At 50.5% G+C, this 13,021-nt stretch overlaps 1 protein-coding gene across 4 annotated transcripts in view; it reads left to right on the forward strand.

Moving 5' to 3' along the window:
- Positions 1-13,021, forward strand: part of LOC101932104 (glycine receptor subunit alpha-4) — a 41,227-nt gene that overhangs the window by 4,125 nt on the left and 24,081 nt on the right. For all 4 annotated transcript variants that reach the window (XM_005285665.2, XM_065556452.1, XM_065556449.1 and 1 more), the window contains exons 2-5: positions 6,719-6,852; positions 7,621-7,688; positions 9,809-10,032; positions 12,288-12,370. In XM_005285665.2, coding sequence (XP_005285722.1) covers positions 6,719-6,852; positions 7,621-7,688; positions 9,809-10,032; positions 12,288-12,370 — 509 coding nt within the window. The remainder of the gene's footprint in view (positions 1-6,718; positions 6,853-7,620; positions 7,689-9,808; positions 10,033-12,287; positions 12,371-13,021) is intronic.

The raw sequence follows: 13,021 nt of genomic DNA on the forward strand, positions 1-13,021 counted from the left end.
TCTTATGCACACATACAAAGACAAAGTGTTTACATAGCTGATATGAATTCTTACAAAATAGTATGAAGTTTGGAATAGTAATCCCATCAGGCCCATTTAATCAGTGAGCATCATTTAATCAGGCAGGAAACTACCGTACAACACTGAAGGGGAAATATCATTGAAGATACTATGCATTGACAGGGATCAATCACCAGTACTGGGTTTAGAACAGAGTGTAAGGGAGCTGAGTGCCCAGCACTGGCACTAACTCTTCTATAATGAATGCAGAGCAGCGTTTTCTGTTTAAAGGAGAGCTCCTCCATGTGCTATAGAATCCCCATACTTATTCGGTTTGCTTTGACATTTGCCATGCCTCATGGGGGCAGATGGTAGGTTCGTGATCCAAATTTGGCATCATTTGAGCAAGAGGTTCCTGAGATACAGCCTCCCCCCAAAAAGACAGGCGTACCTCATGTTGGCTGATTCTACCAACATTTTTTTTGCACAGTGTGTGTGTGTGTGTGTTTCAAGCCCTGTCTCTGATCATGCCCTCAGTGGTCTCAGTTGATGAATATTTACCCCAGCTAGTGCATGGCACCCACTGCCCCTTCAGGGAAGCAGTACTGAAGACATCATTCAGCAGAGTTACTCTCTAGAGAGGATAAAGCCTAACACTCAAAAGCCAAGTGGATACACAGCACATGTGCAGACAAACGAGCCCACAGGCTTGCTAGACGGCCAGTTTTCACACTGTGGCCACTGAACCTGCACTACCCCAGAGGACTATAAGTCTGAGTACACCCTGGGCAGAAATCTGAAGGTGAAATGTGACAGGTCACTACAATCTGCTTCTGAGCCATCATCTCAAGGCAGCCTTTGTCTCGCTGCAGTGTTCTCATTCAGCTGAGCACAACTTATTGAGCTGATGGGACCACTTCGCACCTCTCTGAACCTCCAGTGCTGCAGCTGGATGTGCAGAGCCACTTCCTTCCAACCGCCCTGTGTCCTTGCTAAGAAGGTCCCCTTTCAGGATTCCCCGGTGCTGGTGATCTGCATTAGCAAAGCAGTTGCTGATGATTAATTTCATGTAACATTATAGCAGAGCAGCTGCTCTACTACAATTACAGCTGAAAAGACTTTTCTGTTTAAAGGAGATTCTTCTAAATGCTCTAAAATTGCATGTATAGCTGGATTGGATTGACATTTAATGTGCCTCCTGGGGGTGCACAGCCAGGGTGAGGTTAATGTTCCAAATTTGGGGTCATTTCCCAAGATACAGGGGGGAAAACAAAACAACCCCCCGCCCGAAAAAGCCTCTCAAGGTTCACAGATTCTACCAATGTTTTTTGCACATATCTGAGGCTCAAACCATAACTTATATTACCCTCCTACCTCCAAAACTCAGTTATAAACCCTGAAGCAGACCATAATCCCCATTCCACTATAACAAAATGTACAGGAGTGGAAAGAAGCATTCAGAAATCATGTAGCAACCTTTACCTAGCCACAGTAACATCTCAACTGCAAACCTATACACTCACTACAGCTGCATACACGATCACTAACTCCTACAAACAAAAATTCTCTTTCATTAAAACAAAAATCAAACCTAGGAAATTCAATGATGTCAAACTTCATAAGTGCAGAATTCAGGTTGCCCAGTGGTATCTGCTGCCCTTCCCAAATGTCGAGTTCAGCAAAACTCAAACAGCTAATAGCTAGGAAATGCAGAGTTAAGGTACACACCCACTCAACCTTTACTCAGCCCTCATTGTCTCAATACACCGCTAACTCATTTGCATTCTGCCTTCACACTGTAGCAAACAAGCTACCTACAGTGGATCTCCACTCAGACACTTCCCCTACTCCACAGAAAGAACCCCACATCTACTAACTTTTACAGCCCTCCACCATCAGGCACACAATGCCATCTAACACTGCACTTTCATTTACCCTTCATTAGACCTACAGACCACCCTCATCTCCCACCTAACTCCTTGCCATGGGGATTGTTACTGACACAGCCTATGCAACACAGTGCTGAAGTTAGCCATACTGGCTTTCTCAAGGTACACATGAGCCTCTGCCCTATGATCACACACCCAGGGGTCAGGGAGACAGGTCACACCAGTGCTTAATTTGTAATGAAAGAAGTGCTGGGGCTCAAGCAATTTTTTTACTTTCATAACTGACGCAGCACACCTAGAGGTGCCGGGGCTACAGACTGCCAAGCCCAGAGGTGCCAGGGCTACGAACTGCCAAGCCCAGAGATGCCGGGGCTCAGCCCTGGCACAAATTAAGCACTGGATCACATCCCTCCCAAGGAACACAGTCCCCAGATTGCCTCAGATCACAGTCCCAGCTCTGTCAGGCAGCTCCCAGCAATCCCTCCACCATCCAGTACAGCTACCCTGAACAGAGTGCATACAGGTAATTCCCAGTGATTATGGCCAGCTCCAGGGGGACAGAATTCAGGTACTGTGGGGGTGAACCTTAATTCTTCATTTCCTAGTTCTCAAGAATTTGCGTTTTGCAGAACTCAAAACAAAACCAAGACACCTCTGGGCAACCTGAACTCTGTATTAGTGACGTGTCTGATCAATGACTAACTGTGTGTCAGGGAGGGGAAGGCCCAGCGCTGGGATTTATAATGGAGGCTACGTCCTGTTGTGGTCAAAGACACCCACGCAATTATTTTAGTTCAAAGACTCAAGCCTGAGGCCAGTTTATTGACATACATACCGGTGCACTGGGGTGCAGTCCGAAGACTGACACCCCGAGGGCCGCTCGCAGGCAGGCTTTTATTTCGTCAAACCGCAAACTAAGTACAAACAATGCGTCATGAGTTAAGAAACTGGGGTTGGGGTCAGCCCCCCCCCAAACCACAAGTTAAGAAACTAGGGTTGGGGTCAGTCCCTCCCCAAACCGCGAGTTAAGAAGTTAGGGTCGGGGTCAGTCCCCCCCCCCCCCCATCCCCTAGGTACCTTCCTAATTTTTCCGAGAATTGGATGTTTATTTGGGTAGAGGGGCGCTTGGTGGTTTTCCCCAGGGGTGGTACTTGGCACCAGTTTGGGTACATTTCTCAAGACACATGTTATTTTCCGGGGTCTTTTGGTTAAAGATGGGGGGGGGTTCATGGGACCCCTAAAGAGGATCTATGATTGGCTATTTTTGCAGATAGCTGGAATCACGGAGTGGGTCACAGATCACCCAAAGGAGAAGCTGCATGAGTCAAGAAATTGCATTTAGCTAAAGTTACCTATTGCTTCACACAAGTGGTTATTATATTTCATTAGTCATGAACATATTTCATTAGTGCTGCTGCTGGGGCTTTTTATTTTTATTCTTTCCCTCCTTGCCCCTCCCCCCTCCTCAGGACATGACCCTTGACCGAGTTTGGCAAAAAATTGTGTTGTTCAGTCTTGCTCAGGCTTAGGCCTGCACCCTGGCCTGCACTGCTTTGTGCAAGGGCAGCTAGCATAACAGATCTCTGTTTGAGGGTTTATTTAGGGGCCTTCAGATTCACAGCTCTGGTTATTAAAAAGAAGGGCCCCCTCCTCTATTTCCCCACAGTCCACAACTGGAGCAGAGCTAGGGGATGTGAGTCCTCGCTCAAGGAGACATGCTCATACACTAGCCCTCCTCGAGCTAGCGCACTAAAAATAGAAGCATAGCCACCGTGGCAAGGGCAGCAGTGAGGGCGGCACGGGCTAGCCGGGCCAAGTATGTACCCCAGGGTTCAGGCCAGTTTGTGCTCAGGGCAGCCTGCCCCTCCCACTACTCACTGCTGCCGGTACTGCCATGACTACATTACTATTTTAGCACGCTAGCATGATGAGCGCTAGCACAAGCTGAGGAATCACCCCTAGCTCCTAGTGTAGACGTAGCCGGAGTGTCTAGGAGCGGAGTTCCCGGTGCTGGGGTTCAGGACACCAGTGGAAGTTCAGAGCCTAAGTAGCCTTGAGGATCTGCCCCCCCACAGCTGCACCAGGAAGCAGGTGAGGAAGGAATGATACTTTACTGGCCTGGCCCATCACAGAAGAGGACATTCCCCAGGCAGGTGGGTGTGCAGCAGGATCTTGCAAGGCTGCCTGAAGGGGCAGGTAGATCGGCTGGGGAATCCCAGCTAAGGTTTAACCCTGGACATCAGCATCCCTGGAATGGGGGGGTGCTGTTATTTCCAAAGGGACAATCATTAGGAAAGGGAACTTGGGAAGAAAGGAGGAAGGCAGCAAACTCCCCACCCCCCATCCCCAGTGTATTCGTATGTGGGCATGGCATCTTCATCCTTCCATTCACATCCACCCGGTCACCCACAGCCCACCACCGGAGCAGCTCCGCCAGCAGCCAGGCAGACTGAGCTGGTCTGTAACCCTCCTTCCTTCGCAGGGCAAACACACTGACAGCAGCAGCAGCAGCAGCAGAGCCGATCCCTCTAATCAGTGAGTTTACCAGCTGACAGCTGATTGACCGAGAACTAGACAGGAGGCGACACCTCTATCAATCACCCTCCTACCTCCTTGCACTCCTCAGCCCCTAGTCACTTTAAACCTTTGCTGCAAGTGGCTGGATACTGAGCCCCCCCCTCCTTTGCTGCACCACTGGGGGAACTCACCTCTCCCTGCTCTGGTCCAGGCCCAGCAAAGAGTCCCCGCACCAGACCATTTCACTATCAGCAGGATTAGGAGGCATTTCACAGCCCCAGAGGAGTGAAAGGACCCACTGCACATGACTCCAGTGGAGCCAGTGTCACAGAACTGGGGTCCTGTTGGTGTCAAACTACATGGCCATTGGGAGAGGTGCTCACATACTGCAGAAGGCATCAATGCCTACATAGATAGTGAGGCAGAAAGGCTTTACTAGCACTTAATGCTTTATTGTCAACCAGTCCTCGTGTCCTGGGAGGCAGGTAAATATGGCAGAGATACTGGGCACATACTAATGGAAAAGCTGAGACATAGGGTGACATTGTGGCCCCGGTTGAAGTCAATGGGAGTTTTGCTATTGACTTAACTGGAGGCTGGATTTCACCCATAGAGAAAGGTTAAATCCTAGAATCAGACATATAGGGCTGGAAGAGACCAGGAGACGTCATCAAGTCCAGCCCCCTGCGCTAAGGCAGGACGAAGTAAACCTAGACCAGCCCTGACAGGAGTTTGTTTAATTTGTTCTTAAAATACTTCCAGTGCTGGGGATTGTACACCTTGGACACCTATCCCACTGCTTAACTATCTTTGCAGTCAGAAAGGCTTTCCTAGAATCTAACCTAAACCTCCTGTGCTGCAGATTAAACCAGTTACTTCAGGTCCTACTTTCAGTAGACATGAACAATTGATCAACGTCCTCTTCAGAACAGCCCTTAACACATTTGAAGGCTGTTATCAAGTCTCCCCCCCGGTCAGTCTTTTGTCAAGACAAAACGTGCCCAGTTTTTGTAACCTTTAGTCATAGGTCAGGTTTTCTGAATCTTTTGTCATTTGTATTGCTCTCCTTGGACTCTAATTTGTCAACACCTTTCCTAAAGCGTGATCCCCAGAACTGGACACAGTACTCGGGCTGAGGCCTCACCAGTGCCCGGGTCTCAGATATGATACTCCTGTTAATACACTCCAAAGGGACATTTGCCTTTTTCCTAACAGCATAACACTGTTGACTCCCATTCAATTTGTGATCCACAGTAACCCCCAGATCCTTTTTTAGCAGTATACCCACTAATCAGTTATTCCCCATGTTGTAGTTGTGCATTTGATTTTTCCTTCCTAAGTGCAATACTCTGCACTTGTCTGTATCAATTTTCATTATGTTAAGTCCAGACTCTAAATGATTTGCCTGAGATCAGAGAGTACATGTAAGAGCTAGGAGTAGAACTCCAGAGGCCTGGCTCCCAGTCTGGTGTCCAGGCCAGCATTATTACCGCAGTTGTGTGAGGCACTGTACAAACACATAACAAAGAGACAGGCCCTGCCCTAAAGATCTCAGTCCAAGAGCCAACTCCAACTACTTACACGAGAGGCACAGAGCCAGAGCGCACAGAATGGGGTACCCACCCTGACACAAGATGACCACAAGCCCACGAGCATAGACCAGCAGGACCCTGGGCCCAAGCATAGGTAAGCAAGCTGGTGCCACCAGTGGAAGGCATCTGTGCTGTCTGAAGTCAGGCAGGGCAGAGGCCCACGGCTTATTCTGTCCCTGCTGCAAAGCTTCTGCTTCACCTGGCACCGAGGGCTATATGCTGCAGCTGCTCTCTCCCAGGTCAGACATTCCTCACAGAGAGACACAGACGCTGTTATAGGTAAGAGGAGAAAGAACAGCTCCAGCAAAGAGCGAACGCTTCCCTGCCGCCGGCAATGCAATTCCCCAGCTGCATGTGACTGTTCAGCACTGGTCACGTACAGTATTTCGAACACACCGCAAGGGGGAACAGCTGCTTGTCCAATTCATTGATATTTACCATACTCCTGCCCAATCCTGACATTGACAATAACCATGTTAGCAGGTTGTGAGCTTCCTCAAAGCAGTGCCTTGGCAATACCAGCCAGGATGGCAGCAAACTTCTTCAACCTGAAGCCCTGTCTGTGCCAGGCAGGTCTCTGGCTCTAGGAGCTCCACCACAGCAGTGCCTTGAAGACTCCTGCTCCCCAGCCCTCCATACAGCACTGAGGCAGATGCTGAGGCGTTCCTGGCCCAAGAGGAAGGATTCCAGCCTGCTAACCTCCATCCTTTCCCCCTTCAGGTTGGTTTCCGGGAAAGAGGAGATTAAATCCACTTCCACAGACTCTGGCCAGCCTATGTCACCCTCTGATTTCTTGGACAAGCTCATGGGGAAAACGTCAGGGTATGATGCCCGGATTCGACCTAACTTCAAAGGTAAATATGGCGCCCAAATAAGGCTTAAAAATCCCACAGCAACTGAAACCCAGAGTCTCTCAGACAGCGCTGACTAGAATCAGGGACAGTGTGAGCAAGTGATTTGGTGCAGGACCCATGCCAATGCCCCTCAACCCTGACCTGTCTCCCCCTGCTATTCCTGCCTGGGAACCTGCTACAGCTCTGCCATTGCCCCTCCATTCTGACCTGCAGCCACCCACTATTCCAGTCCAGTTGTTATGATTACAGTATTGCCTGGAGCCCCATTGTGCTCGGGGCTGTACATACACACACATAGTGAGAGACAGCCACTGTCCCATAGAGCTCACAATCTAGCAGATAGGACAAAGAGAGGGAGGGGAAGCATATGCCTCAAGAGGGAAGTAACCTGCCCAAGATCCCAATGGCAGAGTTGGGACCAGAACTGTGGGCTCCGGACTCCCAGCCCACTGCCCTTGCTTTTGTCTACAAGTTTTCGAGAGGTGAAGAACCAGCCAGATTTTTGTCCCCATGGCCTTTTCTCCATCCCCTGGAGAGACCCACAGATACAGTTTATAAGTGTAAATGAACACATGGGGGGGGGTCTGGAATCCCCCATTCCCTTAGAGTGCATGTGTGTGCACAGGTGTATGGGGGTTATGTGTGTGTGTATGTGCAAGTGCCTGTGTGTTTATTGGGGTGAGTGACTGTTGGGGTGCAGAGGAGGAGCAATTCCCCTCAGACCAGCTGCTCTAAGGAGGGCTCACACCTCGTCTGGTTGTTTCTCAGGCCCGCCTGTCAATGTGACATGCAACATCTTCATCAACAGCTTCGGCTCTGTCACAGAAACCACCATGGTAAGACGTCACCATCTGTCCCACCTTCCTTCCCAGCCCCTTCCACTCCCCCAGAAGCCTGCGGAGGGGACAGCTGGGTGTGGCACCTCCCATCATGGGCTGGGAATTTGGCCCTCTTTGCTGTGCCTGCACCAGGCTCTTGGAATGGGCAAACTCCATGAGATCTGGGGTCAGCTCCAGCCCACCTGAAGGTTTGTTCAGCCCCACCTCTAGTGTTAACCCTGTAGCTATCATGGAGACCCATTGCCCATGGTACTGGGAGACTTATGGGGAAGTGGTGGGACCCTTGTGGGACAAGGGGCTAAACGGTGGGGGGTCTTGGGGGAAGGGTGTGAGAATGGACTAGGAACTGCATTGTGGTGGGGAGAGGTGGATAGCAGGAACCTCATGAGAAGTTGGAGCCTTCTGGGGGCCAGAGAGGAAAGAGATTAGTATTCGCTCCCTTCCACAGGCAAGTCTTGCTGTTCCCCAGGGATGTGCAAGGCCGCTCTGAGCTGGTTCCTGTAGGAGTGTTTCATCCCCAATGGGGTGGGGTAGCCCTGCCTGGCACAGTACATTCAGCCCCCCTGTGAGGAGCAGCGATGTCCAGCCAAGTACTCAAGCTGCCTTCCCCACCTGAGGTGGGCCCCTGAGGCTCACGGCTTTCTTAAGACACGCCAGGCAGCGGGGGCCAGAAGCCCTGTCCTTTGGCCAGACCCACTGTCAGTCTTGTAGATGAGATTGAACTGAAAGGCCATAGTCACTCCTGGCCATTGAGGACCCTAGGGCACCTTCTGCCAGCAGAGGAGATGAACCATATGCAGTGGGGCCAACCCCCAAGGTCCTACAACCGTGAGTCAGACCCCCCCAAAATCATGAGACTAAAAAACCCTCATGATGTTTGGGTCAGAGCTGATATTGTGGTTTTTGGTTTTTCCTTTGCTGAGCTCCCTCTCTTCACCTCAGTGTGTGCAACCATTAACGCTGCCAACTCCCCCTCCCCACCCTCCAGTTGCAGAGTTAAGCGAGTAGCAACCCATATGGAACTTGGAACAGTGTGAGGTGCAGCAGGCTGCACTGGGATGGAAGAGAAAACTGTGCTGCTGGTCAGAACAAACAGATCTTTGCTTTAGGAGAGCTGAATGGGCACAGGAGAACTCTGGCATGTGACCCTGAGAGAAGAGGGCTGCAGGGGCTGAATTGAAGTCAGCGCTGCTGAAATTACAAAATAAATAAATAAATAAAAAAAAATCATAGGAGTCCCAGGCTAAGCCTCAGGCAGGAGGGAGTGGATCATCTTACCCCGTGGCTCGAGGCCTGCAATATAAGTACAGTGCCCTCACAGAAATGGGGAGGACGGTTTTAGAGGTACAATTAGCACAGGAACTGTGACTTCTTTGCTGGCGGCGGGGGAGTGGTGAATTTACAGTAAGTGCCAACAACTGTGAAAGCGAGTACTATCAGAGGAAAAAGGCATTCCAGAGAAACATATCTTTAAAAACTTTAGACAGTTTATATGCAGGCCTGGCTTACCCATCTTCCATAGGAAGACCCTGGCAGGTTTGAAACAACCCCAAATCCTCTCACAAGGCCTGTCTCTGGTCACAAACTCCTGGCCTGAACATGAGACACCGACCCCCTTCTGCAATCAGGGCTGTCCCTGTCTAGTTCCAAGTACTTTGTTTGCCAGGTCACTGGGTCTGCTCTTCCCAGCTACAAGAGGATTTGTTACCTACATTATCTTCAGTAACTGGGGATTTGCATTAGTCACCCTGTTTGACGTTAGCTCCTGTAGGACACATCCATGAAGCCAGAAACACAGTCACTATAAACGTTCTAGATATTTCAATAGGGTTATTAAAAATATGACTATTCCAGGAGTGCCATAGTACCTGTCACTGGCTGCTCCCTCTCACCCAACCCTTCCCAAGAACGCCTCTCCACCGCTGAGCGGAGGAATGAGAGCGTTGCCTGCTTCCTGCAGCAGCTCCAATTGACTGCTCTTCCCCAGGAAGCTGGCCCTCTTTCTCTAGCCCCACTCATCACACTAGAGCCAAGTCCCTCGAGGCACGATGGGTGTTTGATAGTAGGGAATATTCTTCCTCCCCAGCTGGTTGTGATGGATGGTCCTCTCCCCTTAGGATTACCGGGTGAACGTCTTCCTGCGCCAGCAGTGGAATGACCCCCGCCTGGCGTACAGGGAGTACCCGGACGACTCGCTGGACCTGGACCCCTCCATGCTGGACTCCATCTGGAAGCCAGATTTGTTCTTTGCCAACGAGAAGGGGGCCAACTTCCATGAGGTCACCACCGACAACAAGCTGCTGCGCATCTTCAAGAATGGCAATGTGCTGTACAGCATCAGGTACCCACAGGGCAGGGAGAAATGGGGAGAGCTCCCTTGGGGGGGGATGAAGAGAAGGCAGGAGAGGAGATTCTGCCTACCTAGGGGGGAAACAAGGCAGGGTCATCCCGGGAAAAAGGGATCAAGAACGAGTCTTAGGATCATAGACACATGGGGATAGAAGGGATCTCATCTAGGCCATCCCCTGTATTGAGGCAGGTCCAAATATACCTAGACCATCCCAGACAGGTGTTTGTCCCCTAACCTGGTCTGCAAAACACCTCCACTGATGAGGATTCCACAACCACCCTAGGTAACCTGTTCCAGTGCTTAACTACCCTGAGAGTTAAAAAGGTTTTCCCCAAGAGTCAACCTAAATCCCCCTTGCTGCAAACTCAGATGATTACTTCTTGTCCTACCTTCAGTGGACGTGAAGAACAATTAATCGCTGTCCTCTTCATAACAGCACTTAACATATCTGAACATTCATCAGGCCTTCTTTCCTCTGACCTAAGAATGTTCAGTTCTTTCAACTTTTCCTCATAGGTCATATTTTCTAAACCCTTTATTGCTTTTGTTGCTCTTCCTGGACTCTCTGCAATTTGTCCACATTGTTCCTAAAGTGAGGTGCCCGAAACTGGACACAATACTCCAGCTGAGGCCCCGCCAGTGCTGAGTAGAGCAGAATAATTACCTTCTATCTCTTAGGTAGGACATTCTTGTGAATACACCCCAGAACGACGACATTTGCCTTTTTCCTGCCAGCATCACATTGAATATGAATTAATTTGTGATCCACTATAAACCCAGGATCCTTTTTTGCAATACTACCACCTAGCCAGTTAGTCCCCATTTTGTAGTTGTGCGTACATTTGATTTTTCTTTCTTAAGTACTTTGCACTTGTCTTTACTGAATTTCCTCTTGTAGATTTCAGACCAACTCTCCCATTTATCAAGGTAATTTTGAATTCTAACCCTGTCCTCCAAAGGTCTTGCTACCCCTCCCAGTTTGGTGTCATCCATAGATTTTATAAGTGTACTCTCCACTCCATCATCTAAGTCCTTAATGAAAATACTGAATAGTACCAGACCCAGGATGTACCTCTGGGGAACCTACCCCACCAGATATATCCTCCCAGTTTGACAGCAAGCCATTGATAACTATTACAAGTATGTTTTTTCAACCAGGTGTGCATCCACCTTTCACTGGGACCACATTTCCCTCAACTCTTGATCCTCTGACTTGTGTAGAAGGGAGCACTCACCGCAGGTGCCCCTCAGCCTGGCTGGACATGGTGTAGCATCCTTTTCCTCTCCAGCATCCCCTGCCACTGGTCACTCTGGTCCTGTGGTGGTGCCTCATCTTACAACTTGGCCCTCCGGGAGAGTCACATTTCAGTTCTACCCCTTCCAAGATGACAAAGTCTCACAGATAATCCAGTATCTTTGCATCAGGCCCCCACCTCTCAGCCCTGTGGTCCTTGTATACTTCTCTCGGGACTTTAGATCATCCTTATCCTCTTACAGCCAGTGGCTGGTAGGGGAACCCAGGCCCGTCCTCTGCACTGGGTTCCAGTCCAGGGACCCTTGGACAAGCAGCCAAGGTCTGCTCTGTCAGATGCCTTGCAGCTGCCTCCCTGGACTCCTTCCATTAGCCTTTCTTCAGGTCTTTTCCCCAGCCCCTTCCTTGGCTCTTGGTAACAAGCAGCATCTCCCAGGGCTTCTCCCCGGGGTCCAGTTCCTCTCTTTGTGTCAGGATTAGCTGCAGGAACTTGCTCCAATCCTACATCTGCCAGAGAGTAACTGCAAAGCTCTTTGCCTACAGCCCCTTCTGAGCCAGACTTCTCTTTATAGTCCCACCCAGCGCTTCTCCAACTGGGCCTTATCTTTAATTACACCAGGTGCATCCTCCAGATGCCGCTCAGGCCTACATTAACCCTTTCATCACCAGTGTGAGGTCACTACTGATTCGCACATGTCCCTCCCAGTGGTGAATAGCCTATTACTATTACCAGCTCAGGGAGTTACTCCTTTAGCTGGAGTGATACAGGCCCATGCTTGTAGTGCTGAAGTTTCCTGGTTCAAGGCCCCCGGTGCGGGAGGCCATTACACATAGAACTAACGAGAGGTTCTGCTCCTGCTGTTAACCATGGGCCAGCAGCACAGCTCTCCGACCCCATGAGTCCCAGGGCTGCTTTGGAAGACAAAGGGCGGGAAGGGCTATCCAAATGCAGCAGGCTCAGACAAACCTGCTCCATTCTTTCTGCTCCTCTCAGGCTGACGCTGATCCTCTCCTGCCCCATGGATCTCAAGAACTTCCCCATGGACATCCAGACATGCACCATGCAGCTGGAGAGCTGTGAGTACCCCCTGAGAATACAGGGCAGGGATAAGGATGTAAGGCAGGATTGAGGGCCATGTCCCACCATCTCTCCAGGTTGCTCCTGTGGTGGTTGCCTGCAGCAGCACTAGGGGAAGGACAATCAGCAGGCTGTGTCCAGCAGCTGTCTTTGTACACGCCTCCCGTGCTGGCCCCCTCCCAAGCTGGCTGCATGTAACCCCACTTCTCTTGCAGCCTGGGTCCCCTCGGCCCACACACACCTGCAGCCCCTGCTGCTGCTTGTGACTGAGGGGACTGCTGGGTAACCGGGAGAGGAGGAAGGGGAGGGGTGCAATGGAGGGAGATGGAGAAAGGGGTGAATGGAGGTGAGGGGGAAGCAGGGGAGGAAAAGGTGGAAAGGAGGGGCAAATGGTGGCAGCAATGAGAAGATGAGCCAAGGAAGGCTATGGGAACACAGCCGAGGGGGGCTGTGGGCATAGAAGGGAAAGGGGCACGATTAGTGAGCAGCTGAGAGACACCATGTGGGGGAATTCTGACCCTGAGCGCTCCCTTCATTTTGGGGTCAGTGGCCCCCACTGTGGGACCGGGTGTCCTACACTGCAGGAGGGGGAGGGCAAGTGGGGAGAAAATAGGCCTAATACTGTATATGAGACCCTGGCAAGAGGATCA

This window comes from Chrysemys picta, chromosome 9 (genome assembly GCF_011386835.1).
Source record: "Chrysemys picta bellii isolate R12L10 chromosome 9, ASM1138683v2, whole genome shotgun sequence".
NCBI lineage: Eukaryota > Metazoa > Chordata > Testudines > Emydidae > Chrysemys > Chrysemys picta.